The 27,143-nt window shown below is 31.2% G+C and overlaps 1 protein-coding gene across 1 annotated transcript in view; it reads left to right on the plus strand.

The window, feature by feature from the left end:
• The window catches only part of LOC148312019 (B-cell receptor CD22-like), a 571,734-nt gene that overhangs the window by 244,651 nt on the left and 299,940 nt on the right, over positions 1 to 27,143 (plus strand). Inside the window, exon 5 of the mRNA XM_088277952.1 lies at positions 8,027 to 8,137. Coding sequence (XP_088134078.1) covers positions 8,027 to 8,137 — 111 coding nt within the window. The remainder of the gene's footprint in view (positions 1 to 8,026; positions 8,138 to 27,143) is intronic.

Consider the following 27,143-nt stretch of genomic DNA (forward strand, 5'->3'; position numbering starts at 1 on the left):
ATGCCCTCGCAGTCTTTTGGCACCACAAAATTTTAGGTGTCGACTGCTCTGTTCGTGCCAAATCTTTTTCGGCCATCTTCGTTCTGTTTCTCCGCTCACATATTTTCTTTGTCGTTCTCCCGTTATCCATTCGTTTCAAATGTCCATACTACTTTAAAGAACTTTTACATTTCTTTTTGACGTTAATATCGAACAATCAATAGATATTATTTTTTGACATCTCATCAAAGATGAAGAAGAATATGGAAGTCTGGGTACTTACGGGCTGACGACCGTCATAGGCTGGTGGCATCACTTACACATGTGTAACATTCACCAATTCTACCCATTTTCGATAACCACACTACTGAAATTCTTAGAAGTTCTATATATATGAACCCATTTTGAAATATTATTCTTGAATCACTAGAACTTCACTAGAGACATCTATTGGTGAAATGAAAAGAAGCTTTTTTTATTGAGCAGAAACTCTTTTATTGGTATGTAAGGTCCGAATCCTGGATTATAATCACAAAACATTATTGTCAAAAAATAATATGTAAAAAACTCCTGTAATCTGAAATAATCCAGATTTTGTGAACAAGTATTTGGACATACTCAAAATGTTGCACTTTTCTTTATTGTTTTATATTCAATTGTAAAAGGGCCTTGTGCCGTATAAATAAATAAATATTTATAATAAAGCGAACGTTGCAAAATGCACACGGATTTATATAACAAACGTTATAATATGTCGCGTGATAATTTTCGAGGCACCCACTCACAAAGCGCCTACAAAACGGTCTCTCGAGCCGGTCGCAGCTGTTCTATCTTTATCACTTAATAAATAATTCCTCTTACTCCCATACCTCGCTGTGCTCCTGATAACTTTCCGGTCTGAGCGCACTTCTAACTGAATATTTATTAAATAGGCACCGTAAACTTCCTTACCGGTGATTCATCAGCTGGGTTTAAATATTTCGCTAATGATTTATCAGACCCTGCCTTCAATTAGGAAAAATTACAAATTTATTTTTGCCCGCGCATTTTATCGTTCGACCTTTTTATCAAACTTCCAACCTAAGTTTTTGATATTATCAAATTGATATACTAACTAAACGGTTGTAGTGTATTTATTAAAGGTCGATATATTTTTCACAATATTTATTTAACAAGCCCTGATGATGACTAGGTTCTTGTCGAAACCAGTTGGTTAAAGTGTACTTATGATAAAAAAGTGGTTAAAACAAAGTTGTTTAATTTTATAAAAATATATTATTAATTTAACAAGGTTTTTTGGATTGGATTTATTTCTACTTTTATTTATGTATTTATATATAAAAGTAAATAAAAGAGCATTTCAATCGATAACCTTGTTTAATTTTGGATATGTTACCTTTTTTTTTTTAATTCCTTAGTTTTCTTGATGACCTTATTTTTATTCTTTTATTCACTTAATGAGGTTCTTTTTTATTGAAAATACTTGTGGTCTACTTTTAATTAAGTCAAATTTCCTATCTCAGTATCTGTGTCCAAACATGAATTGCTCACTCCTTTCAACAACGTTATATATAAAAAAACTTGATTTTTCAGGAGATTGTTTTTAAGGTTTAAAAATAAAATAAAATGTTTTAAAAATAAATGTCAACCCTCTTATTGAACTTTTTACTGTGCAACAGATATTTTTACGTAAAACCTGAATGTTTTTTCTCAATTTGAATAATATTTTGTATATTTAAAAAAAATAATTAAACAACACTTTTTACTTCGAAATACACACCACTTTCTGCCCTGTAGCGGGTAAATGTTAAGTTAAAAATATGCCGCTTTTGCTGAGATATAGTACATTTTTTGGGCATTTCGAAAACATGCACAACTTTTGCATGTGACGTTGTTAAAAGGAGTGAGCGATATGTACGTAGTAACGTACATATATCTCCTTTGTTACTCATTTTTTAAAAAAATAATGATTTTTTTATTAATTCAGTTACCCTCTTCAAGGATTTCATCTCCTCTTTACTTCGCTCCATTTCCGGTAGAGAACGGAAATAGGATGAGAGGAAATTTTATTTTATTTTATTTTATATCCAAATCCAGTTTTCAGTACCGGGAAATCGGTTCAGGATATAGGTATGAAGCGTTTCTTCAAATCCCTTGTACGATAAACAATTTTAAAAGTTCAATTTCAACATATATTATAAATGTTATACATGCCTTCATAACACACACACACATTTGTTACATAAACATCAAGAGAATATTAATTTTAAAAATGAAAGAATTCGGATCCTGAAACGAAAACATTGTAAAATTAATCACATTATTTTTTTACAATATCCGCTGAAAGGGGAAGAATGGAAATATTTTTAATGGAAAAATAAAAAAATTACTTTTTTTTTGTATTTATCAACTCACAATCTGGCCTCCGTACGTTTCTTTAAGATATGAATTTAATACGCATACTATACAATCGCGAATTAAATTGTCTTTCTCATATTTTTCAAGAATATTCATAGGAAAAAAGGCTTTTTTTTCTTCATTTAAATAAATTTTCGTGTTTTGAATTTAATAGTGAATATATCATTTCACTCTTTGAGCGGCTTATTTTTTACATGTTATAAGTATGTGTGGTAGACATAGATTAAATCAATATCAAAGACAAAAATGATAGTGAAAGTCTGGTTATTTACAGGGCTTATAACCTGTCATAGACTAGTTGAAGTTTTCAGTTTATAAAGGTATCTTACAGCTAGTCAGTTTCAATAGTGTTGCTGAGTATACTTGCAAGTATGCAATACTTTTTATACACTGATTTTACACCTAAAAAGCTAAATTTTATGAGATAACCAAACTAAACAAATATTATATTAACTGTGCTTATAAGTGTATCCTTAGTTTCAATAGTATCTAAGTAGGTATAACATAATGCAAATATTTATTACGCGGTAACGCGTGATCGGCCATCGGCTGACAGGCTGGATCACGCGTTTACGGGCAATCAACGTGTTAAGCCATTTGACTAGTTATTTCATACCTGAGGAAATTTTAGATATACGCCTAACGCGTTATAGTTTATTACTAACGGAGTTCCCGCATTTCGAAAGCAGACGCTTCAATTCACTAACCCATGAGACAAGGCCTCACCTTAGCCTTATTATTCTGAACCGTTTATTTATTACTCCGAAGATTATACACAAAGCATTATTCTCTTCTTTGTTGTTCCATTGACGTTAATAATTACGTTCATTATCATTCTGAATCGTTCGTACATATAAGACAGAACCTCGACTCCCGCCCCTCGACGTACTAAATTGCCATACCGAAAACAATGCATTATTCAAAAGGCAATAACTCATTTCTTCCCGCCTTTGCCTATTATAATACAAAATAATAAAATAAGAACAACCGCCATGTTTTAAGATGGCGAATGGAAAACGTTCGCCGTAGCACGAATGTTATGTGAGTTGGTATTGAACCGCTTTAAAATCTAGCTACACCTTGATGTAGAAATATGGAACGTGTATGTATTAAAGGGTGTCAAAAAGGTCATTTTTTAATATCATTCGCAGGGTGAATAATTGAATTTCTTAAATAAAATAGCTTGCGTATAGTTTTTGTTCACTTTTATTTTATTAGAAGAATATGGAAGTCTGGGCATTTACGGGGCTTACGACCGTCATAGGCTCGTATAATTGATCATTTTATACATTTCAACAATGTCATATTTAAAAAATCAAAATTTTTCAGTTACCCATGTTTTCGGAATGCCGAGAAATTGTACTATATCCCAGCAAAAGCGGCATATTTTAAACTTAATATTTACCCGCTACAGGGCAGAAAGTGTTGTTTTTGCATCTTAATGAAAAGGTATTGTTTTATTATTTTTTTAAATATACTATATATTTTTCAAATGGAAAACCTTACTTTACCTAAAAAGATCTGTTGCACAGTAAAAAGTTCAATAAGTGCCTTGACATTTATTCTTCTTGATCTATGTTGAGATGTCAAAAAATAATATGAAAAATAACTCCTATAATTGGAGACCATCCAGATTTGTGAACAAATATTTGCACACATTCAAAATGATGTAATTATATTTATTACAATAATTAAAGAAAACACTTCGTTTTTTACCACTTGAGTTTAATTATAGACTACATGTTTCAGAAGCTAAACTTCCATCATTCAGGTCTGTATAATAACTAAAATATAAAATATAAAATTGTTCTATAAATAAGGATAGGGGGAAAGTAAGGGGAAGGGGTTAGTCAAGGAACGGAGTTTGAAAACAAAGGAAAAAATTGAAAGCAATGGCGAAGAATTTTGAAACAATATATTATTTAATAAATTATTATTAGAATTCAGGTTTTTTTGTATTTCTAAATTTTCAAGATAATTCATAATTTGGCCTTTATATGGAACAAGGTGTAATAATTTTAATTTATGGGAGTGAAATGAGTGATTAGTATCTATTATATGATTTGCAAATTCCGAAAAATAATTACTAACAAGACCGCTTTGATGTTCTTTAATTCTAATCTTTAAATTTCTCGCAGTTTGGCCAATATATTTTTTATCACAATCTCCACACGAAATTTCATAAACACCACTTTTTTGTAATAAATCAATTTTAGATTTTGAGTTATCGAGGATTTTATGTAAATTATTATTTGTATAATATGCAGGTTGGATATGGGAGGGTAAGATTTTCGATTTTTTCAAACTCCGTTCCTTGACTAACCCCTTCCCCTTACTTTCCCCCTATCCTTATTTATAGAACAATTTTATATTTTATATTTTAGTTATTATACAGACCTGAATGATGGAAGTTTAGCTTCTGAAACATGTAGTCTATAATTAAACTCAAGTGGTAAAAAACGAAGTGTTTTCTTTAATTATTGTAACATGTCTTACCACAAAGTTAATGCCGAAACAATAAATAAAATATTATATTTATTTATTCAATTTATTTTTTTCTTAAATACATAGATACATATTTATTTCATATATACATTTACTAAATGTATAACGGCTCTTTAGGCACGGCCTGTATTGAGCCGAATACTAACATGTTAATACAATTTTTTTATTTTTTATATTATTTGTTTTTTTTTGATTATTAGATTACACACATTACATACAGGAGATACAATAATAATTTACAGTATAAAGGTTTTACAATAAAATAATTACACCTAATATATCGTTTAATGACAGCTTAGCCCTGGTATACTCATTTACTTGAATAATTTTGGCGGTCTATGAATATTTTGTCCGTCAGACAGAGCGCTGCAAGCGGTCAAGGGCCAGTAGTGCCTTATTGTGAATGCGAATAAGGTCGGATGTCCCCTGACAAAGTGAAATATTATTCAGTGTCCTGCAGTACCCACGCTCCGTCGACCCAATCCTGAGGTGGGTCGCTCGAGTGAGACCCGAGCGGGACTCGAAGTTTGAATCTCAATAAGGGTCGTCGAAATGATCATTTTGATGCGGTGCGACTATGAATTCGAAACTCGAGTGAAAAATGACAATATTTTGCCAGTTGAGTTGATGACATTTTTTATGATTTTTTTTTTTTTAATTAAACACTTGTATTATATTAATAAATGAGTTTTATTTCATTACACACGACTAGTTTCGAAATCAAACAGACGTTTTCTTCTGCAGGTGAAAACGAGTGTAATGAAATAAAACTGATTTAATGGTATTAAACAAGTGTTTAATTTTCTTTAATAATCGACTTCATTCCATAAAGTTAATTTTTCTGTGTCTAAATTTTTGGTCAAACTCTTAATTTTCTTTATTTTATATTATTCTAACTCTTATCCGCACCCAATGGTGTATAGGACACTGCATCATATTGACGCAGTTTTATATTCATCGTTGTTTACATGAAAGCAAGGTGAACACTCTTGCGCTTCTGGGACCAGTAAAGGGTAATATGAAATAAGTATGGAAGATTTGGTTTGAGGTTTTGGATCATGTAATTCATTGTATGTTTTCATAATGTGTGTTCATGGTGATTTGTGTATTTTAATGGGAGAGACATTCTTTGATATGTGTGAGTATTTTTTAAAAGTAGATTTGTTAGGATTTTTTAAGAGTTTAAATGTCGTATAAAATACAAAGTGAGTATTTTGTATTGAAAATAAAAAATCATAAGTACTCGTGCTTAAAAACACAGTAGCGAGAATGTGCATCTAGAAATTTATTTAAATTGATTTTTCCAAAAAATATCATCCAGCGTGTAAAGGATTCATTCGATAAACCACTGTTGAAAATAAAACGAAGCCTTTGCATGTTTAAAACATGCTAACTGATTTTCCACCATTAAATTGGCTTTAATGCTCTGCTGAATGTCGGCCGACGGTTCATTGAAATTCGTTTATTTCGCACTAGATAACTGTTTTCAGTAGCATCTGAAATAACACTGTAACGCTTCAGGAAGAGAAACATATAATCCTGTTTTTCGAGTAACAAAGGGATGCGCTCAACCAATTTGTTGCAAATTGGATAATATTTTGTTCAAATGAATTTTTCATATTTCTAACTGTATTTGTATGACTAAAATAATATTTTTGACTCTGTAGTGTAATGCTAAGCACATTTAGTTAACACGCTAGAGGTCTCGGGTTCGATCCTCAGAGGGGTTTAAATAAATATTTGTTATTTTCCATTGCAATGATTTCATTCTTCACTCTTATACTTATTTTATTTATTGTTTCGGTATTAACTTTGTGGTAAGACATGTTACAATGATTAAAGAAAACACTTGTTTTATACCACTTGAGTTTTATTAAAGACTACATGTTTCAGAAGTTAAACATCCGTCATTTATATTTTATATTTTAGTTACTATACAGACCTGAATGATGGAAGTTTAACTTCTAAAACATGTAGTCTTTAATAAAACTCAAGTGGTATAAAACAAGTGTCTTATACTTATTAATTAACACCTGGGCTGATAATCTTTTGTGTGTATATTTGAACTTGTGTGTATGTATACATGTGTTTATATTTGTATGTGAATATATGTGGATTGCATGTGAGTGTATGTTAATAAGTAAATGATGTAACATGTCTGTTGTTTATATAAAACTTAATTGAAATATTACTTGAAAAATCTGATGACAAACTGCTTCATTAGCAGTTTATCGGGACTTTTTCTTATTTTTCTTTTATTAGATCTGAATATCCATTTTTTTTCAAGAAAATTACTCTTCCTGTGATGTTGACACCCAACTATTCTTTCATCTCTTTGATGGTCTTCCGGGAAGATAGGTGCCCGGTGGTATCTCGTTAGCCGCAATATATGGGATCCTTGATCCTTGATTGTTGACATGGTCTCTCCAAAATCATCTTTTTTCTCTACTCCATCGTACGATATCTTCGGCCTCACAGGCCCACAAATTCTGCCTTTGATCGTCTTCCCTGTAATAGCCCTTAAGACTCATGATTTAAATAGTGATACACATTTGTAACATAAACGAAGCTAGGACACAGAATGCCGAACCCTCTTCTAGTGGAACGGAAGGTCTGCTGATGACAGTCAACAGTCCGCCTTCTCCTGAGGAGTTTTACCTGGTTTCCTCCCAGAACTGAGCAAAATCTGAGAAGTTCCTGATGGGCCCACACTAGATTATCCCTCCTGTTCCCAACACAGATTCAAATAAAAACATATTGAATTAGCTAGAAGAAAAAATTTAACTAAATGATTTATAAACCTTGTACATGATAAGCAAGGTAAATAATAAATACAATTCCCATCTAAGAAAATAAAAAGCCCTTAAGACTTTCATTTCCGATGTTTTGAGTAGTTTTTTGGCTCTGATTATGTCGGCTCTTATCTCCTTCGCAAACGTTATGATTGGTCTTATACATGTCCTGTTTATTCTGATTTTACTTTCTTTCCGTTGGTCCAGATGATATTTCTAAGTCAATAAGATGTGACAGTTGCTTTCATTAGTTAAATTATTTATTTATGTAATAAAAAACAAAAATAAATATTTTAATTTATAAATGTCATCGATTTTTTCCTTTTTTACAGTTCCTCCCCACCAAATGATGGTGTATGACAACTCTGGACGAGATGTAGCTGGTATAATTGGACCACTAGAAGAAGGCAAAGTACTGGTGTTGGTCTGTGAAGTACGAGGAGGTAAGATTTTCTCTTTTTGTACCCATAATACAACTTTTATACCCATAACAACTAAAAGTGTTGATGAGATAATATAAGGTGATATAAAGAACCTGTATCACTATTATAAGTTATACTTACATATTAATTGATACTCAACATGTTTTTCGCCACCATCTATGTTGAGTTTAGTAAAAAAATGATAATGGCATGGCCATCCTCAGGTTGGTCCTGTATTTAGGAATGTGAAAAAATCTTTGCCGACGCTGTTGTGGGTATTTGATCAGATCTTCTTTCATATAAAAATGAACGAAAGATGTTTCATAACCCGGGACTTCCAGTACGGTAGCCAAGCGTACTTACCATTACACCACGAAGGCAGACATTGAATCCCAGGGAAAAAGGGTTAAAAGAAATATAAGGGATTTATGTAACACCAATATTTATTTTATATTATCCTCGACTTATGGGTACCTGAAAAAGAGGGCTGATCACATTTCTTTCACATTTTTAACGATCAAAATAACACTGCGTTGTATGATGCAGTGCCCTATACACCATCAGGGGTGGATGAGCGTTTGAATGAACTACTACTACTACTTCTACTACTACTACCATCACGCCATTTCCCCGCAGGGGAAGGCAGAGAGGATGGAACGCCACACTCTTCTGTCCTGACAAACACTCCTCGCCTCCTTCACATCCATACATCTAATCATACATGCCCCCCGATTACGCAGACTTTTTGAATGAAAATAAATAATATTTCAAATCAAGTTGAGACACCTATGGTTTTATATATTTTCCTCCATCTTTATTGAGATTATCGATGTTTTTGTTTTACTAGCTGTGTTTGGGTTCTAGATGGTCAGCTCTGAATAAATGATAAACTATTTTTCCCCGAGGAACGCGTTAAGCTAAAGCATTTACGGTAATCTGCTGTTGACATACTTGGGAACGGTTTAAGGTCCCCTCCCGCGAGTCCACCCTTAACTTCGTCCCTGGCTACCCCCGCCTGAACATCCCCCGCCACTCATCCGTCGCACTTTCCTCCCTGGTGGTCTCTGACCCTCACCCCATCGGCAGACCCGTCACATTATTATATTTTCACTCGTTTTCTGCCAATCAAACGGACGGTGCTCTGATGATAAGCTCACAAGTTGATTAATTGAGGAACTGATACGGACATGGGGTGAACTCCCTTATTTCCCATATGTAATTATTTCATTAGTTGATTCGGAAGTCACTTTATGGTAAATTTTTATTTTTTTATTTAAGTTTTACGTAGAAAATACCAATATTTCTTTTAATCTATTGTTACACTTGCACGCCATTTTCAAACACCTTATGTGAATATTATATATGGATTCGGCATTAACTTTGTGCATGACATGTTGATTCTTTTTTTGAAAATCAAACACCTGTAATATACCACTTAATGAGTTTTATTTTTAAACACGACAAGTTTCGAAAACTTAAATTTTCAACATCAGTTTTAATTTTCAACTGTAGATGAAAACATCTGTAAGTTTTCAAAACTAGTCGTATATAAAAATAAAACTCATTAAGTGGTATATTACAAGTGTATAATTTTCGAAAAATAACCGTTTGTGAAGCTGAGTCTAAATTAGAGTTGTGTTCTAAGGACGTTTATTGTTTTTATTATATTTATATATTGTATTTATTTATATTACTTGTATTTACTTACGTGTATTAGGACTTGTATTTATTTATTAGGCTGAGCCTGTGAAACATGTGATATATATTTTTTGTTTATTTATTTATTTCATTTCATAGATACATATTTATTTCATAGATTCAAATACTAAATGTATTACGGCTCTTTAGGCATGGCCTGTATTGAGCCGAAATACTCACATGTTAATACATATTTTTAATTTTTTTATTTTTTTTTAATTATTAGATTATATACATTACATACAAGAGATACAATAATAATTAACGGTTAATAATCAAAGGTTTTACAATAAAATTATTACACCTGGACTTTGATTAAATCACTTTCTACCTTGTCCCTTCCAATGCGAAGCAACCATCGACGGACACTGTTCTTAAAGACCTGTTCACTACTGGAATTCTTAGTGATTTTGGGCAGAAAATTATATATATGAAAGGAAGGCATCAATTATTCAACTCATTTATCATCTGTTTATCAATAATAGCATTTTTTATATGCCACAGGTATTGAAATACAAGAAGGTTCGAAATTTGAATTATTGTCATTATTTTTATTTTTAATTAAACACTAGTAAAGGGTCCGCCAAATAACTTTTTTTTTTCAAAAACAGGGCGCAAAACATCGAGTGTAGCTTCGGCTGTGTGGCACGTAGCGCCGTCCTGTTGAAACCAAATGTTGCCAATATCCTCCTCTTCAATTTTTGTGAACAAAAATCCGTTCAACATGGCCCGATAACGATCGCCATTGACTGTAACGGCCACTCCTTGCTCATTTTCAAAGAAAAATGGCCCAATTATGCCTCTGGACCAAAATCCGCACCAAACAGTGACTCGTTTTGGGTGTACCGGCTTTTCAATGTATGCGTGCGGGTTTTCTGTGCCCCAAATACGACAATTTTGCTTGTTTACATACCCGCCAAGATCAAAATGAGCTTCATCCGAAAAGATGATTTTTTTGGCAAAATCGGCATCTTCTGTAAGTCGATCGCAGGCCCACTCAGCGAAGCGAAAACGCATTGGATGGTCAGTTGGCTTCAACTCCTGAACCAATTGGACTTTGTATGGCGTCATACCAAGGTCTTTATGCAAAATTCGTCTCAATGATGTCTCCGAAATGTTCAATTGTTGAGAACGACGGTGAATTGATGTTGATGGCGCTTCACGCACACTTTCTGCCACAACATCGATATTCTCGGGTGTACGCACTGTTTTTGGCTTTTCACGCTTTGGTTTATCGATGAGGATGCCAGTTTCTTTCACTTTTTTCACAAGATAACGAACATACGGAGCTGACGGTGCTTCTCTTCTTCCAAAAACCGTACGCAATTTTCGCACACATTCTGCAACATTACCATGATTTTCAAAGTAATGTCGCAATATTTCCCAGCGTTGTTCAAGCGTATACACAACCATATTCGCTCAGCGGAAGGATAAAACTAATTATCTGTCAAATCAGACATGAGCTAAGTGTTACCATTCACGAAATAAGCACTAGTTAAAAAAAAAAACTTTAGATGGCGGACCCTATATAATACCAAATAATGAGTGATATTTCATAACACATGACTAGTTTCGAAAACTAACAGATGCCTTCATCTACAGGTGAAATGTAAAACTAACGACCAAAAAAAAATATGTTTACATATATAGAGGTTGATAGGGTAATAAATAGAGGGAGGTTAAGGAACGGGCATTTTTGTAAAAGGAAACATAGACAATAATGGTGACGTATTTTGAAAAAGCATATTATTAATTAACGTTTTATTAGATTTTTTTATGTATTTCTAAATTTTCAAAAATTTTCATGACTTGTCCTTTGTTTGTAACTGAGTGTAATAATTTAAATTAATGTGACTCAAATGAGTGGCTAGTTTGCAAGTGTTTAATTTTTAATTAAATAAAAAAAAACCCTCTTCCGCACCACAATGGTGCATAGGGCACTGCTTCATACAAATGCAGTATTATCTTGATCGTTTACACATGAAGGAAAGGTGATCAGCCCTCCGTCAGGTACCAGTCCAGGGTAATGTTGAATAAATATTATACTGAAAAAATCACTTATAAAACACTCAAAATCACTTATCACTGCTAATTTTTAATAAATAATAATAATTTAATAAAAATAATCAACATGTCATTCCACAAAGAAAATGCAGAATCAATAAATAGTATCCAAATCTTAATTCAAAGTATAAATATACTAAGGTCATATCAGGAATAATCCGAGAGTATGTATAAGGAGATTATCGTAGAGAGAGAGAGAGTCATCTAACTAACTCTTAGGATAGTTAGTTAGTTGGAAAATAAGTGAAATATTTGTTTGTATAACTAAAGGTTAATTGAATAAATAAACAAATGAGCTATTGAAAACCTCGATTTGTGCATATTTTTTATAAATATTATATTCGCAAACTATGGAACCACCGAAGCTGAAGTTAGTCTTGAGTTTCCTTCTGAATAGCCACAATTTGAGATTTTAGTCGTGTTTTGTACGGACTAATTTGCCCATACAACAGACGGAATTCTCCGCAAAACGCGGCTACGCGAATTGAATTCATAATACTATTTTTTTAAGTCTTTTTTTCATTTCCACAGCCGCTGTACCTATATTTTGGTAGAATTTCTTATTATTTTCTATAGCGGGATATTTATACATAGAAATCTCTATAATACACAATAAGAAAATTAAAATATACATTTTTAAAGTTGTTTTTTTATTTACTTAATTTTTTTTGAAATGCACAAAATTACAAATTACAGTTAGTAATAATGGAATGAATAAACTCAAATTCTGGTTGTAAAATGACATTTTAATACCGGATTTTATAGTAATCCTATATATAAATATTTAAAAAAATGATAGTTTTTTTATTTTTTTTTTATTATTCATTTTATTTTTCATCAAACACAAAGTATAAAAAATGATAAAAGGGTTAAGAATTCATACAAGTTTTGGTGATTATATGGCATTTTAAAACAAAGAAATCTCTTCCAAAAACAATAAAAAAATTCAAATACACATTTTTTTCATTTGTTTATTTATTAACATATTTCATTATTACACAAATTAAAATTTACAATAATGTTGTGAATAAATATGGAAAATGAAATGATGGAAAATGATGTTTTAAAACCACAAAGAAAACAAATATTTCTGTTAGTTTATCAGAAATTAAACAATAAATATTACTGTGTTTTAAATACTAAAATACATTGAAATAAATAAGGACAATATAAATCACAAATAAACGTTGTTTACAAGGAAGTAAATTAATATATCAAATATAATAACATTATTTTTTAAATGTTTTAGAGTAGGTATAATGATGAGTAGTGTTTTATCATAAGTTTTCATTTATTTTATAGATTGAATATAATAAAAATAAAGACTTATATTTGGTCTCTCTAGTCCAGCGGTTCTCAAGTTTTTTTAAGAACTACTAAATATTTTAAGGAGCAAATCAATCAATAAATTATAATAATTATTAAATAAAATAATAAAAAAATAATAAATTACATCTCGATGATATGTCGATATAGATAAAGAAGAATATGGAAGTCTGATCATTTACAGGGCTTACATCTGTCATAGGCTTGGTTAATTGATCACTTTATACAAGTATAACATCCACCAATTTTACCCATAATCGACAAGAATTTAAATGCCCAGACTTCCATATTCTTCTTCGTCTATATCGACAAATAAAAAAATAATGTAATTAATGTAATTATAATGTAAATAATGTAATAAAAAATAATTCCTTATTGCAGATAATCCAGATTTGTGAAAAAGTATTTAGATACACTCAAAATAATGGAATAATAATAAAAAACTGCATTTTATATAGCAAAACAACAACATTAAAGCTTTTTCATGTAACAAAGTTGTTATTTATTATATTATTTTTTGACATCTCATTAAAGATGAAGAAAAATATGGAAGTCTGGGCATTTAAGGGGCTGACGACCGTCATAGGCTGGTTTAAGTGAACACTTTACACACGTGTAACATTCACCAATTCTACCCATTATTGACAACCACACTACTCAAACTCCTGGAAGTTCTATATATATATATATGAACCAATTTTGAAACATTGTTCTTGAAACACTAGAACTTCACTAGAGACATCTTTTGGTGACATGAAAAGAGGCTTTTTATTCAGCATAAACTCTATTATTAATGTGTGAGGTCCGAATCCTGGATTATAATCACACGCACGAGAAACGCCCGAAAATATCATTTTTATTTTAATCATTTTAGCTTATAATTTGACCAGATTTCGAGTGTGTCTAAATACTTGTTAACAAATCTGGATTATCTCCAATTATATGAGTATTTTTCATTTGATTTTTTTTTGTCAAAAAAAATAACATGAAAAATACTTCTATAATTGAAGATAATCCAGATTTGTGAACAAGTATTTGGACGCACTCAAAATGTTGTAATATTCAAGCTATTTCATGTAACAACGTTGTTATTTATTACAATGTTTATTCTGAAAACGGGTAACATGATCGTTTAACCGCATACATTGCAGCTATTATTCAGGTGTCTTCAGGCTTATGCAACTGCAATCATGCAGTCAGAAGATGCAGTCGTTACTCTAAATGGTAGTCTGCATAAATACTTAAGCACTACATTAATTTCCTCTAATTCTTGAACTTACTTCACCCTTCTTGTGCTTGCAAACCGCAGGACATGTTACATACTATTTGTTAAACACCTGAAAACTACTCCTTTTTATTACAGTATTCAAGTCATAATCCAATAAAAATATATAATTTTTTTTTACAAAATAAAAAGTTAAATAAACGCTTCACATTTGAATTCAATACTAGGCGTAGATTCAAATAATAATTCACACAAAAAAAGAACTCCACCGACAAGACACACAAGGTGGCTTGGTGGGTCTCTGCAATTTTTTTTTTCTAAATATGTAAAAATTGTGATTAAAATAAATGTAAGTAGGTATACAAAAAAAAACTAAAAAAAATATGATTTTCTTTAACGTAATACGAAATGGTCAATCAATAGTTTTTTATTTATATATTTATTTATCTAATCAACCATAGACGGTGCTGAGAACTCACATATCCAAAACTCAAAATTTGAGTAATGTGGTTGGTTGTCAGTCATGGGTAGAATGGTCAATGATATACGTGTATAAATTGATCAATTAAATCAGCTTATGATAGATCCTAGGCTCTATCATTACCCAGACTTTCATATTTTTATTATCAATAATGAGATGTCAACAAAAACGTTTACATTCTTTAACATGCCCGATGAATAATCCGTATTTGTGACAATTCCGTATTTTGACACAAATCCATGTATTAGGAGAAAAATGGGTTTATCACGTTCATGGTGTTCAATTCTTATTAAATAACGATTAGCAAAACGAAGAAGAATATGGAAGTCTGGGTCTACGGGGCTGACGACCGTCATATACCGAATATTCATCTTTGATGAGATGTCAAAAAATAATATGAAAAGGAACTCCTATAATTGGAGATAATCCAGATTTGTGAACAAGTATTTAGACGCACCCAAAATGTTGTATACTTTTAAGCCATTCGACACATTATTATCAGCCATACGCGTTTAGCGCGTATTCCGCACCGCGGAAATATTAGGAAAACGCGCTTCGCACGTATGCCGCATTCAACGTGTTAATCGGCGAAAACGTTACGTGTAATAGCGTAGCTTGGATTTTTAAATTCCTCAAAACTGGTCTGGTTACTTGGTAAATAATGTATTTGAAGTATGTAGCAGTTAATAGTATTCTTCGGGGGCCATTTACCTGTGGCTGCGGCGCAGTAGCGGGACTAGGGGCCATAAAAGGGATTTACTGGAGAACTTTTAATGGAGACAAATCAGCTGTTCAAGTCGCACATTTCCTGCACTCAGATTATACAAAACATGCTCACATTATCTCCTGCTATCCTGGGAGACTCGGTGCATGGAAAACTTTTGCTGCAACGCTGCTGACAAATTTTATTTGTGAAATTGTATTCTTTTTAATATGCTCACAAATATCTCATTCCTTTTTTTGCATTTTTGAGAAAAATGTATAAATGACAAATCTTTGTTTAATGTTATGAAAAAATTAACTTAACAGATCTTTTTAATTTTTATTTACGGCTAATGCGTTTCATAATATTTACAAAAATATGTTTACTTAATTACAATGGAAATTACACCAATTAAAATCACAACTTTCATGCAATAGATTTAACACAACACAATATATTTTCAAAACAATTCGTCACATAAACGACAGTTACATACAAGAAAGAAATCTGAAAAGACTTTTACATTCTGGGTGTGATAATCAAAAGTTTTATTAATTTTCTTTGTACAAATATTTATTTTTTATTATATTCTTTCAAATCAATTTAATTTTTTTTTAAACTTGATTTTTCGTTATATCAATTCCCGAAATTCTTTTCAGGAAATCAAAATTTAATATTTATTGATTAAAATATCTTTCTCAACACACCTGTTTTTTATAATGGTTCTGAGAATGCTTATCTCAGCCTTGCATTCTTCCCTCATTTTGACATTCGAACATCTTTCATCCATCATTTGGCCACTCATTCATCTAAGGGACAACCTTTCACCCTTCTTTTGCTAACTCCGTGTCTTTGCATCCATACATTGGGTTTGAAAACAGGACTCCATTGTGTACTGCCAGTTTAGCTTTCACTTTAAATGTTTTATTTGCTATAACTGTGCATTACTCACTCTGTATCTTTTTCAATCTTTGCAACCCTAATATTCCAATAATCAATTTTGCGTTGTGTTCTCTTACAAATTATTGTGTTTTATTTTTTTATAAAACAGGGCATAACACCATATTAAAGCAACTCCAACCGTGTTTACCTAATCGAGTTAAATTAATAATAAAAACAATAAAACTTTTATTTGAGTTTCATCAAAGATTTACTTAACGCAATTTATACGGCAAAGACTCTCGAAAATATTAGTCAAAAGGAAACATTTCTGTTCCCAAATTCAACATTAGCGTCGTTTGGAAAGCATTCAAACTTTGTCTTTTTACGATCCTTTTTTGTTTATTGTAAAAAGCACGGTGGCCATATTATGCCTTCCGGCGAGACTTGAAACAGGCGATGAAAGTTTTATTAAGCCTTTACAAGCCATTTCCATCCCCTTCTCTACCCCGATGCGCTTCTAGAAACTTCAAAACAACAACAAAACCAGTCAACCCCGACCCCACGAGACAAGCAATATTTTGCAGTTCGCTTAACCATACAAAATACGGCGCTACATGGCTGTAAATCTTTGTTTATGCTTCCAAACCTATTATAGACTAGAGTGAAAATGAAGGTTATATCATTTTCCATTAGGTTTACGCGGATGACACCTTCGCGTTGAATTTCCTTCCAGAATCACCTATCAGCATGTAATTATTCAATGTTGTCATGAAAACCGAGCTGGTTCAGTACTAACAGCATTATAACATTAACACACTTTATAAAATAACCTATGATGTGTTGTGATGTTTACAGAATATGATTTTTTCATATTTGTTTATAAAAATGAAAATCATATCATGTTCCATGAAGTTTACATCACGTTGAATAAAATATAATGCTTGTAAACTTATTTCAAACATTTACAACATTTTTAGTGTGTCCAAATACTTGTTCACAAAATCTGGATTATCTCCAATTACAGGAGTTATTTTCATATTATTTTTAACATCTCATCAAAGATGAAGAAGAAAAAGTAAATAATTCACCAATAGATGTCTCTAGTGAAGTTCTAGTGATTCGAGAACAGGGTTTCTAAATTGGTTCATATATATAGAACTTCTAAGGATTTGAGTAGTGTGGTTGTCAATAATGGGTAGAATTGGTGAATGTTACACGTGTGTAAAGTGATCACTGAAACCTGCCTATGACGGTCGTCAGCCCCGTAAATGCCCAGCTTCCATATTCTTCTTCATCTTTGATGAGATGTCAAAAAATAATATTTCAAACATTATTTTTTTTATATTGGTATCTACCAAGTTAAAGTTTAATTAAAAACGGATAGATATGACCAAAAAGTGACTGCCGAATCAATTAATGAAAATATATATTATTTTGTTTCATAAATGGTGGCACAAAATTAGTCACCCTATCGAAAACTGTTATAATTTTTGCAAAAAAGCGTTATACGTCAATCATAAATCAAAAATCACATATTTTCAGTTGTGAATGTTTTTGGAATGCCCAGAAAATGTACTACATCCCAGCAAAAGCGGCATATTTTTAACATAATATTTACCCGCTACAGGGCAGAAAATGTTGTTTTTGCATTTTGAAGAAAAGGTATGTTTTCATAATTTTTTTAAATATATTTAATATTTTTCAAATGGAAAACAAACCTTCAGGTTTACCTAAAAAGATGTGTAAAAAGTTCAATAAGGGGCTTGATATTTATTTTTAATACATTGTATTATATTTTTAAACTTTAAAAACGTTCTCCTAAAAATCAAGTTTTTTGATTTGTGACGTTCTTGAAAGGAGTGAGCGATGTGTGACATTTGTAAACAAGATAACTGAACCATTGGGGTGCGGATAGGCGTTGAAGATGATGAAGAAGTATTTCCATCTATTTTTTTGTGGTTTGATAACTTTACTGTATACTCCGTATAACAATTTTACTATTTTGAACTATTTTCCTTAAAGACTCTTTACCCTTTGAAACTAACAAAATGCGGAATTGAATCGAAGTACCTGCTTATTGTAAAGCATTTTATCAAACAAGTCGATTTTCGACCGTGAAATGTTCATGCTTTCATCGCAAATTCTTCAAAGTATCAAGCTCCAATGCACACAATACTGCTTTTGTTAACCTAGAAATCAAAGAAGAAAACACACGTGAATGATAATATATATTTTGATCATGCGTAATTCTACGAAAGCGATTCCCATCTAAAAAAAATTCAAAGAGGTTGGCTCGCACAGTGATATGCCGTTTTCTTTTGGCCGAGGAATTATATGTACCGGCGTTTTCATGACATGGGGGAAACCCCTAACTTTCTAACTAAGCGGAGAGAATATATCGCCACACCACTCTGTCTTTATTTTTTCGGGATTGTATAGCTTTACATACAAAAAAGTATATAATAAACAAAAGTTACATTAAAAATAATAAACATTACATTTCATTAACAAAAATAGTTAAATTAATAAAAATAAAGCAAATTAAACAATTCCACAAACATTCTAGTCTTTACAAATATTCATCGCCTCTTCCACACTCATGTATCTCTTTAAACATACCCGCCGATCATAAATTTCTGAACAGACTGTATTCAAGTATTTAATATACTTGATCATATAAACCTTTTCTCTGTCTTTCTTGATTCTATTTTCAATGACATTCACCTCACAAATTCTTTTCACAGCTTTTTCCTCACTTATGTTTGACATGACCAAAACCATTTCATTTATTGTTTCGGCATTAACTTTGTGGTAAGACATGTTACAATAATTAAAGAAAACACTTCGTTTTTTACCACTTGAGTTTAATTATAGACTACATGTTTCAGAAGCTAAACTTCCATCATTCATGTAGTCTATAATTAAACTCAAGTGGTAAAAAACGAAGTGTTTTCTTTAATTATTAGAGTTATTATACAGACCTGAATGATGGAAGTTTAGCTTCTGAAACATGTAGTCTATAATTAAACTCAAGTGGTAAAAAACGAAGTGTTTTCTTTAATTATTATTAAAACCATTTCAGTTCATTTTTTTTAATTTAATCGAAAATGCTTACCTTGCATTTTTTATTTCATTATTTGAATATCTAATATATTTTTACCGCACATTCATTTGAAAAATCACAATTCATCGCAATTCATACTTTCATCCTTCTTATGCCAACTTCATGCTTCACTTTCATACAATATAGGTTCCAAGACTCTTATTGTTTATTGCCAGTATCAAGACTGTCGAGGCGCTTTTTAGAGTTGCCCAAGGACAATTAATCTCAAGTAATAGTCGTCGTCAGGGGGATCTAACATGATACACACAGAAGAAGAAGAAAACAATTTTCTTTTAAAATGTCTTCAAAGAGACAACTTCCTAACAAACCTTTGTTTACCGCCCAGATGAGGAAAAGTAAGGAGCGAGAGAGCTTGAACTTCTTAACTGGAAAATTTGCCAACTTTTTCTCAGGTGTGACAGAAAGTTACACGTGCTTAATAAAGCTAATTTCCATTATGATACACTAGTTTTCGTCCAACTTCCGTGAACTCGTCGGATGCTTTTATTGTATGGAGGAAAGTTGGCTAGCTCTTCGAAAATGTTCACACCGTTCCTCAGCTTCCCGTTATTGTTGGCTTTCCGTTTAGTTGCGGAATTTAAGCGTTTCGTCGTTTTATGCGCTTAAAGTTGCGAATCTTCACGATTGTTTTCATAGTCAATTAGTAGTATTGTGTTTTCTCGTTTCCTGAAACTGTATTGCAACTGTATTCTTGGAAGCAATTAAAAAACTAACTCCATTGCTACTTATTGTACAAATTTGTGCTGTTCTGACTTGAAATAATTGTATTCATGATTAAAGAAAACACTTGTTTTTTACCACTTGAGTTTTATTAAAGACTACATGTTTCAGAAGTTAAACGTCCATCATTCAGGTCTGTATAATAACTAAAATATAAAATTGTTCTATAAATAAGGAGACAGGAAAGTTAGGGGGAGGGGGTTAGTCAAGGGGCGGAGTTTGAAAACAAAGAAAAAATGGAAAGCAAAGGTGAAGAATTTTGAAACAATATATTATTTCCACTCTCCTTATTTATAGAACAATTTTATATTTTATATTTTAGTAATAATACAGACCTGAATGATGGAAGTTTGACTTCTGAAACATGAAGTCTTTAATAAAACTCAAGTGGTAAAAAACAAGTGTTTTCTTTAATCATTGTAACATGTCTTACAACTAAGTTAATGCCGAAACAATTAATAAAATTGTATTCATAGTGAGAAAATAATATTAAAAAAAACACAAATATTTTTTTTAAATAAAGATAAAGAAAGGAAAGTAAACGCTCTTTCAGGTAAAAGTGTGGCAAAACGATGTATGATGCATATTCAAATTTTCAAAAATGAAAAAATTCAAAGAATTTATCGATAAAATTAGGAAGGGTGTGTTGAGATGGTTTGGACATTGGTAGAATGGTGAATGTTACACGTGTGTAAAGTGATCATTTACAAGCCTATGACAGGTCGAAAACCCCGTAAATTCCCAGACTTCCATATTTTTCGTCATCTATGTTTAGAAGTCCAAAAAAGTAAAATAACTCTTTAGTGGGAAAAAAACACATAAGTCAATAAGTATTTGGACACACTTAAAATGTTGTGAAAGGTCCTCTAGTTTACTTATTCTCGTAAAATTGATCGTGGTCAAACATTTTATCTGATTTTGAAAATTAAGAAGTAATAAATTATATTAAAATTATAACGCCGAAACAATTTCGATCTTTATTAGGGCGCACATCAAATATTCCTCTCGTCTCTGTTAAAAAAAAAACTCTGCAAAAACTTCTTCGCAATGCAAGGAAAAAGATTTTATTCGAAGCACTTTTGAAGTCGACAGCTGCATCCAGTCCGAAGAATTTTATTACATCCTTTCAACGCGAAGAATCTTTCTGTATTTTTTTTAAAGTCTTTTCAATAGATTCTCCTGCAAAAAAAGTTTATTATATAGTAAAAAGTATGGTGCAGTACGATTTACTCGATTGGCAAAGTTTAGTTTAGAAGTGGCCAAGATGTGATTTTTTTTTTCTTTACTTTATTATTAAGACATTAGATTTAAAGATCTAGGTTCATGGTCATCAAACTCATAATAACTAAAATATTTACTTTAACATGGCTAATTACTCAAAATACAACGATTGAGGTTTTTTTATGAGACACATTTCTTAAATTGATTCGGCAGTCACTTTGTGGAAAATGTAACCATTTTTAATGAATGTTTTAGTAAGTAAATACCACTATTTCTTAAAATCTACTGCAACACGTGTTTTGATGCATTCCGCATCATTTTCAAACACTGTATATGAAGCTAATTCTATTTTTTTTAGTCCTTGGGACGTTGAAGGTTGAAGAAGGGGTAGGAGCTGTTTCTTTTTTTATTTATTTAATTAATTTTTACAGTTTTTTATTTTCATTTCTTATCAGTGGGATCATAGACAATAGGTGGAAAGCTTTAGTCATTTTCATATTTAACCATTTAATATAAATGATAACAAGTTTAACCACAATAACGTAGATATCTTTAAAATAATTAATACGAAAAGCTTTTCCTAAACATAGGAAGTATATACATAAGTAGGATTGTGGTCCCGTAGGTAGTGTCGCGGTCTCTTGAGTCAGAGTTTCTCGGTTCGAACCCACTCCATCACAATTTGATATTTAGGCCCACAGAAATAGTTTAAAATCGAAGTATTTTAGTAAATAATAAAAACACAGATACTTCTCTTTTAAAAATAAATATAATTGTATATAACAGAGAGTTTTTTGTGGTTTTTTGAAAAGTTATAAAATATAAAGGTTTATAGTGATTTACTTCTACCTGTTCCAAAGTGTACGAAATCTTTGTAAAACAATGTTTCATTCGATAAATGGAAAAAAAAAATTCTAATTAATTTTAATCTTAATAATAATGTTTTGGAATTTTTCGACTAAAACAAGAAATTCTACCAAGAAATATCAGTAGAAAATTAAAATCGAGCAAATGAACACTTTCTTTTCTCACAAAATATAATAAATAACAGTTTTAAGGTAGACGACAGCTTGTCCTTTTTTAAATTTATAATCAGCATATTAAATCTTAACAATGACCATATGTTATTTAATTTAAAGTACATGTAATTTTATTTAAATTAAAGGCAGGTGCTGTGGCGTAGTTGGGTAGACGTTCGACTGTGAAACTGGCGTCGCGGGTTCTATTTCCGCCAATTGCAAAATGAATTCAATAATGATTTATTTTCAATTGGTCTTGGTGTTTGTGACGTATTTTTCACATTAACCTTCCCTTTCCTTACTATCTTACCTGCAGACAAGCATCTAAAATAGACGCTTTGCGGGTTACTCTTTTTTAAATGAAAATAAAAATACGGAAATCTAATAATTAAAAAAAACATAAATGCTTTTTTTAAATAAATTTCATTTTAAATCTTCAACGTAAATTCGCTCTACTAACGTAAAATAAGCATTAAAAGTTTGGGTTTATTTTTAAATACAAATTTAAATTTAAATCTTTAACGTAAATTCGCTTTATCATACGACATGGCAAACAATTAAAATCACCTTTATTTTTGCGCCTAAGGCTAGTATTTACAAACCCTTTATCCATTAGATTCTATCGGCACTAGCATTAATCATCCAGTTTGTGTATACTAAAGGGCGCTTTACACGACCAGTACACGAAATCAGTTTTTTTAAACAATTAATAAATTCTGTTTTTTTTACTCAATCAATCGTTTATATCAGCGTTAGGATTTTAAATTACAATAATAAGGATGTTATTTTCACAAGATGAATTATTTGTTTGCGTAAAAACAAAAGGGCTTATTTATTTGGAGTTTACCCATGTTTCGAGAGATGCAGTCGCATTTTATTATTCGTATTATAAATCAAATATGTTAGTAAATCTAAGTAAATAAGTCAAAATTAAAATACTCGTTAATTCAAAATCTCATTTATTTTTTCACCGATAGCTTTGAAATTCACATAATGTTGTTTCCAAATAATCACATGTTTTTAATTAAACATATAAGTGAAAAAATATAAGTGATTTATTCACTCTAATATATATTTATTTAATATTACACTGGACTGGTACCTGAAGTGGAGGGCTGATCACCTTTCCTTCATGTGTAAGTTCAAGATAACACTGCGTTTATATGAAGCAATGCCCTATGCACCATTGGGGTGCGGAAAGGGTTTTATCATTTTTTTTTATTAAACATGCTTTTCATCACCATGTTTAAATCAGCTTGCTTGACCGCAATGGTAGCGCCATCTATTGAAAGCCTCAATTACAAGCTGGTGTCGGTGTCTAGTGTCAGTTTGTGGTCCCGTGGTTAGTGTCGCGGAATCTTGAGTCGGAGTCTCTCGGTTCGAACCCACCCTCCCACAATTTTATACCTATTTCTAATAATGAGCTGCTTGGGCTCACAGAGATAGTATGAAATTGAAATATTTGTGTTAATAATAAAAACACAAATATTTATCTTTAAAAAAAACTTATATTGCTCATGGCGGAGAGCGTGCTTCTTGATATACTCTGTAACGTAACTTAATTATTTTCGATTATTTTACTGAAAACAATGAAACGAAACGTATAAGAAATATTTTTTTTTTCCATTTTCGTTTTTCCAATTTAACTTGAATGAGTCGCAGATAAGAGTAACAAGAAGAACAGCTCAGAAAAATATAAGATTATCGTATTTCAATCAAATAAATTATATTTCAAGATTTCTCAGAATATAAATAAATGCTTTAAAAACGAAAAGAAATATACCCTGCAAACACGAACGTTTTATACTCGTATTACGCAAGACGTGAAAAACTCTTTGTGCGCAAATCATCTCCGAAAATATCACAAATTATTCCAACAACAAAGCCCACCTGACATAACCTCTGTTCAAAACATCTGAGGATATCATAAAAGCAAAGATTGCCAGGCCTTTGTTATCCTTCACATTAACGTTTGTACTGAGCCTCTCTCCTCCCTTACAAAGGACTCGTGGATCTGCCGTGATCGCCTTACATCCGACATATTACGCTGCATCCCTTTTCCCCCAGACCTGGTCATATTTCTTCAAGGACCTCGCCTAGATGGTGCGCCTAGAGCCCGTGCGAAAGAAGGCAAGGTCGTGCGATGTAATAACTGAAGTTTCTCTTAATATATGGCCGGTTTAAACTTCTGAAGTGTTTGTCCGTGATTTTGTTTGTACACCGCCGCGACCCTCACAAGGAAGTGACTGTGTACATTGTACAAATACAGGGCGACGCAATGGGTATTGACGTATGTATGTATGTATACACACACACACATATATTTATAAATATATATATATATATATATATATATATATATATATATATATATATATATATATATATATATATATATATATATATATATATATATATATATATATATATATATATATATATGTATATATATATATATATATATATATATATATATATATATATATATATATATATATATATATATATATATATATATATATATATATATATATATATATATATATATATACATATATATATATATATATATATATATATATATATATATATATATATATATGTATATATATATATATGAAAATAAACATCAATAAAGTAAGTCATTAACAACTCAATATATTATACTTCCAAGTTTAAAATGCTTTGGGACTTTTTTCAGGGCAATATTAAGCTAGTAAGATATCAAATAGTTAATGATCACGTTTTTGTATAAAATGCGCTAGGTCACTTTCTCCTGTATGACTACGATATATTTGTGTGTGTGTGTACTAGATGATGGTGAATATTTTTGGTAATAATAATATTTATATATTATGGGTGTCGGGTTGTGGTCCCGTGGTAAATGTCACGGACTCTCGAGTCAGAGTTTCTCTGTTCAAACCCACTCACTCTACCACAATGTGATACCTATTTTTAATAATGAGCCTCTTTGGCTTACAGAAATAGTCTGAAATAGAAGTATTTTGTAAATAAAAAAAACACCAATATTACTCTGTCATCAAAAATTAAAATTAAAAAATGTCCTTTAAATTTAGGAAAAAATAATTTTAGTTTTTGCATAAACCAAAACAAAGTATAAGTTTTAATAAATGCTTACATTGACAGAAAAACAATTCATATTTGCCATCTCAACATAGATGAAGAAGCTTTTTATGACGCTGTGCATATGAGTTCACAGGAGGCACACATATATCTATACAATATATCTATACCTGGTGTAATCCAACATCCGGTGTCACTGTGGCCATCTTTGTGCCTTTTTTCATCCAACTCACCTCCGTATATCCGCACATATATCCGCAGCTCCGGAAGTCTTCCCAAACTCAGCGTGTATCGGAAATGAACACGCCTCTTCGGCTTCGATCAATCATCTGCAAACTTACCTGAACAACTTTTCTCGAAAAAGTGTTGCGGCTCCTGACCGCTGGGCTCATCCATCTTCATCAATCATATCAATATTAAGGCAGTGGATCCTATTAACGCCGTATTTTGCTTTAACTCAAATAGTAAATAACACTAGTCAAACATATTTGTTAGGTTACAGATGGATATCGGTATCCTAACAAATACGTATAGTACATAATATGTAATAAACGTATTTGTTAAGATATCTACTCTGAAGTACAAATTTTGTTGAAAATGAATAATAAATTAACCTTTACAACGTTTCGAGTGTGTCCGAAAACTTGTTAACAAATCTGGATTATTTAATTCTGAATTATCTCACACAAAAATGAAAGAGTTTTTAATAAAAAGCTTACCTCGTACTTTCATAGATGTCTCTGGTGTTAATGAAGTTTATGGAGTTCAAAAATAATGTTTCGAGATGATTCAATATTTTTAGAAGTTTCAAGAATTTGAAAAGTGTGGTTGTTAATCATGGGTAGAATGGGTGAATGTTACACGTTTGTAAAGTGATCACTTAAAACAACCTATGACGGTCGTAAGCCCCCTTAAATGCCCAGACTTCCGTATTCTTCTTCATCTATGAGACGGCAAAAAACAATATGAAAAAATAAACTTTTCTGTTATTTAAAAAAAAACTGTTTTAATCCTCAAAAAAAATAAACCAGGCATTAAATTACTTTTTTCTGTTGTATTATTTAATTTTTCTTTGCTTTAATAAATTAACTTATTTATAATACATAGTTTATTTTACAAAATATATATTAAAATAAGATATACATAAAACGGATATCAATTAGTATTTTTCTGTCCCTTATCCGCACCCAGTGGTGCATAGGGCATTGCAAGAAATTAATGCAGTGTTATCTTAATCGTTTTCTTTTATGTAAAGGTAAGGTAGAAAATTACTTAAAGTTCTAAAAATTACAAAAGAATTGTACATTGCATCGCATATATTATACAAAAATAAGAAAGTGAACAAATTCAATCATTTGACACGAAGACATAAAGAGACTTTTCTTTTTAATTTGGGGTGAATTATTTTGAAAATAATTTTGATGAAATAACTTAATTCGTTGAATGTCTTTTTTCTTTTACTAAAGAAATAAAAATTACA

The sequence above is a fragment of the Brachycentrus maculatus genome, unplaced genomic scaffold, assembly GCF_059751285.1.
Source record: "Brachycentrus maculatus isolate JH-2025_06_01 unplaced genomic scaffold, ASM5975128v1 h1tg000050l, whole genome shotgun sequence".
In the NCBI taxonomy this organism is placed as follows: Eukaryota; Metazoa; Arthropoda; class Insecta; order Trichoptera; family Brachycentridae; genus Brachycentrus; species Brachycentrus maculatus.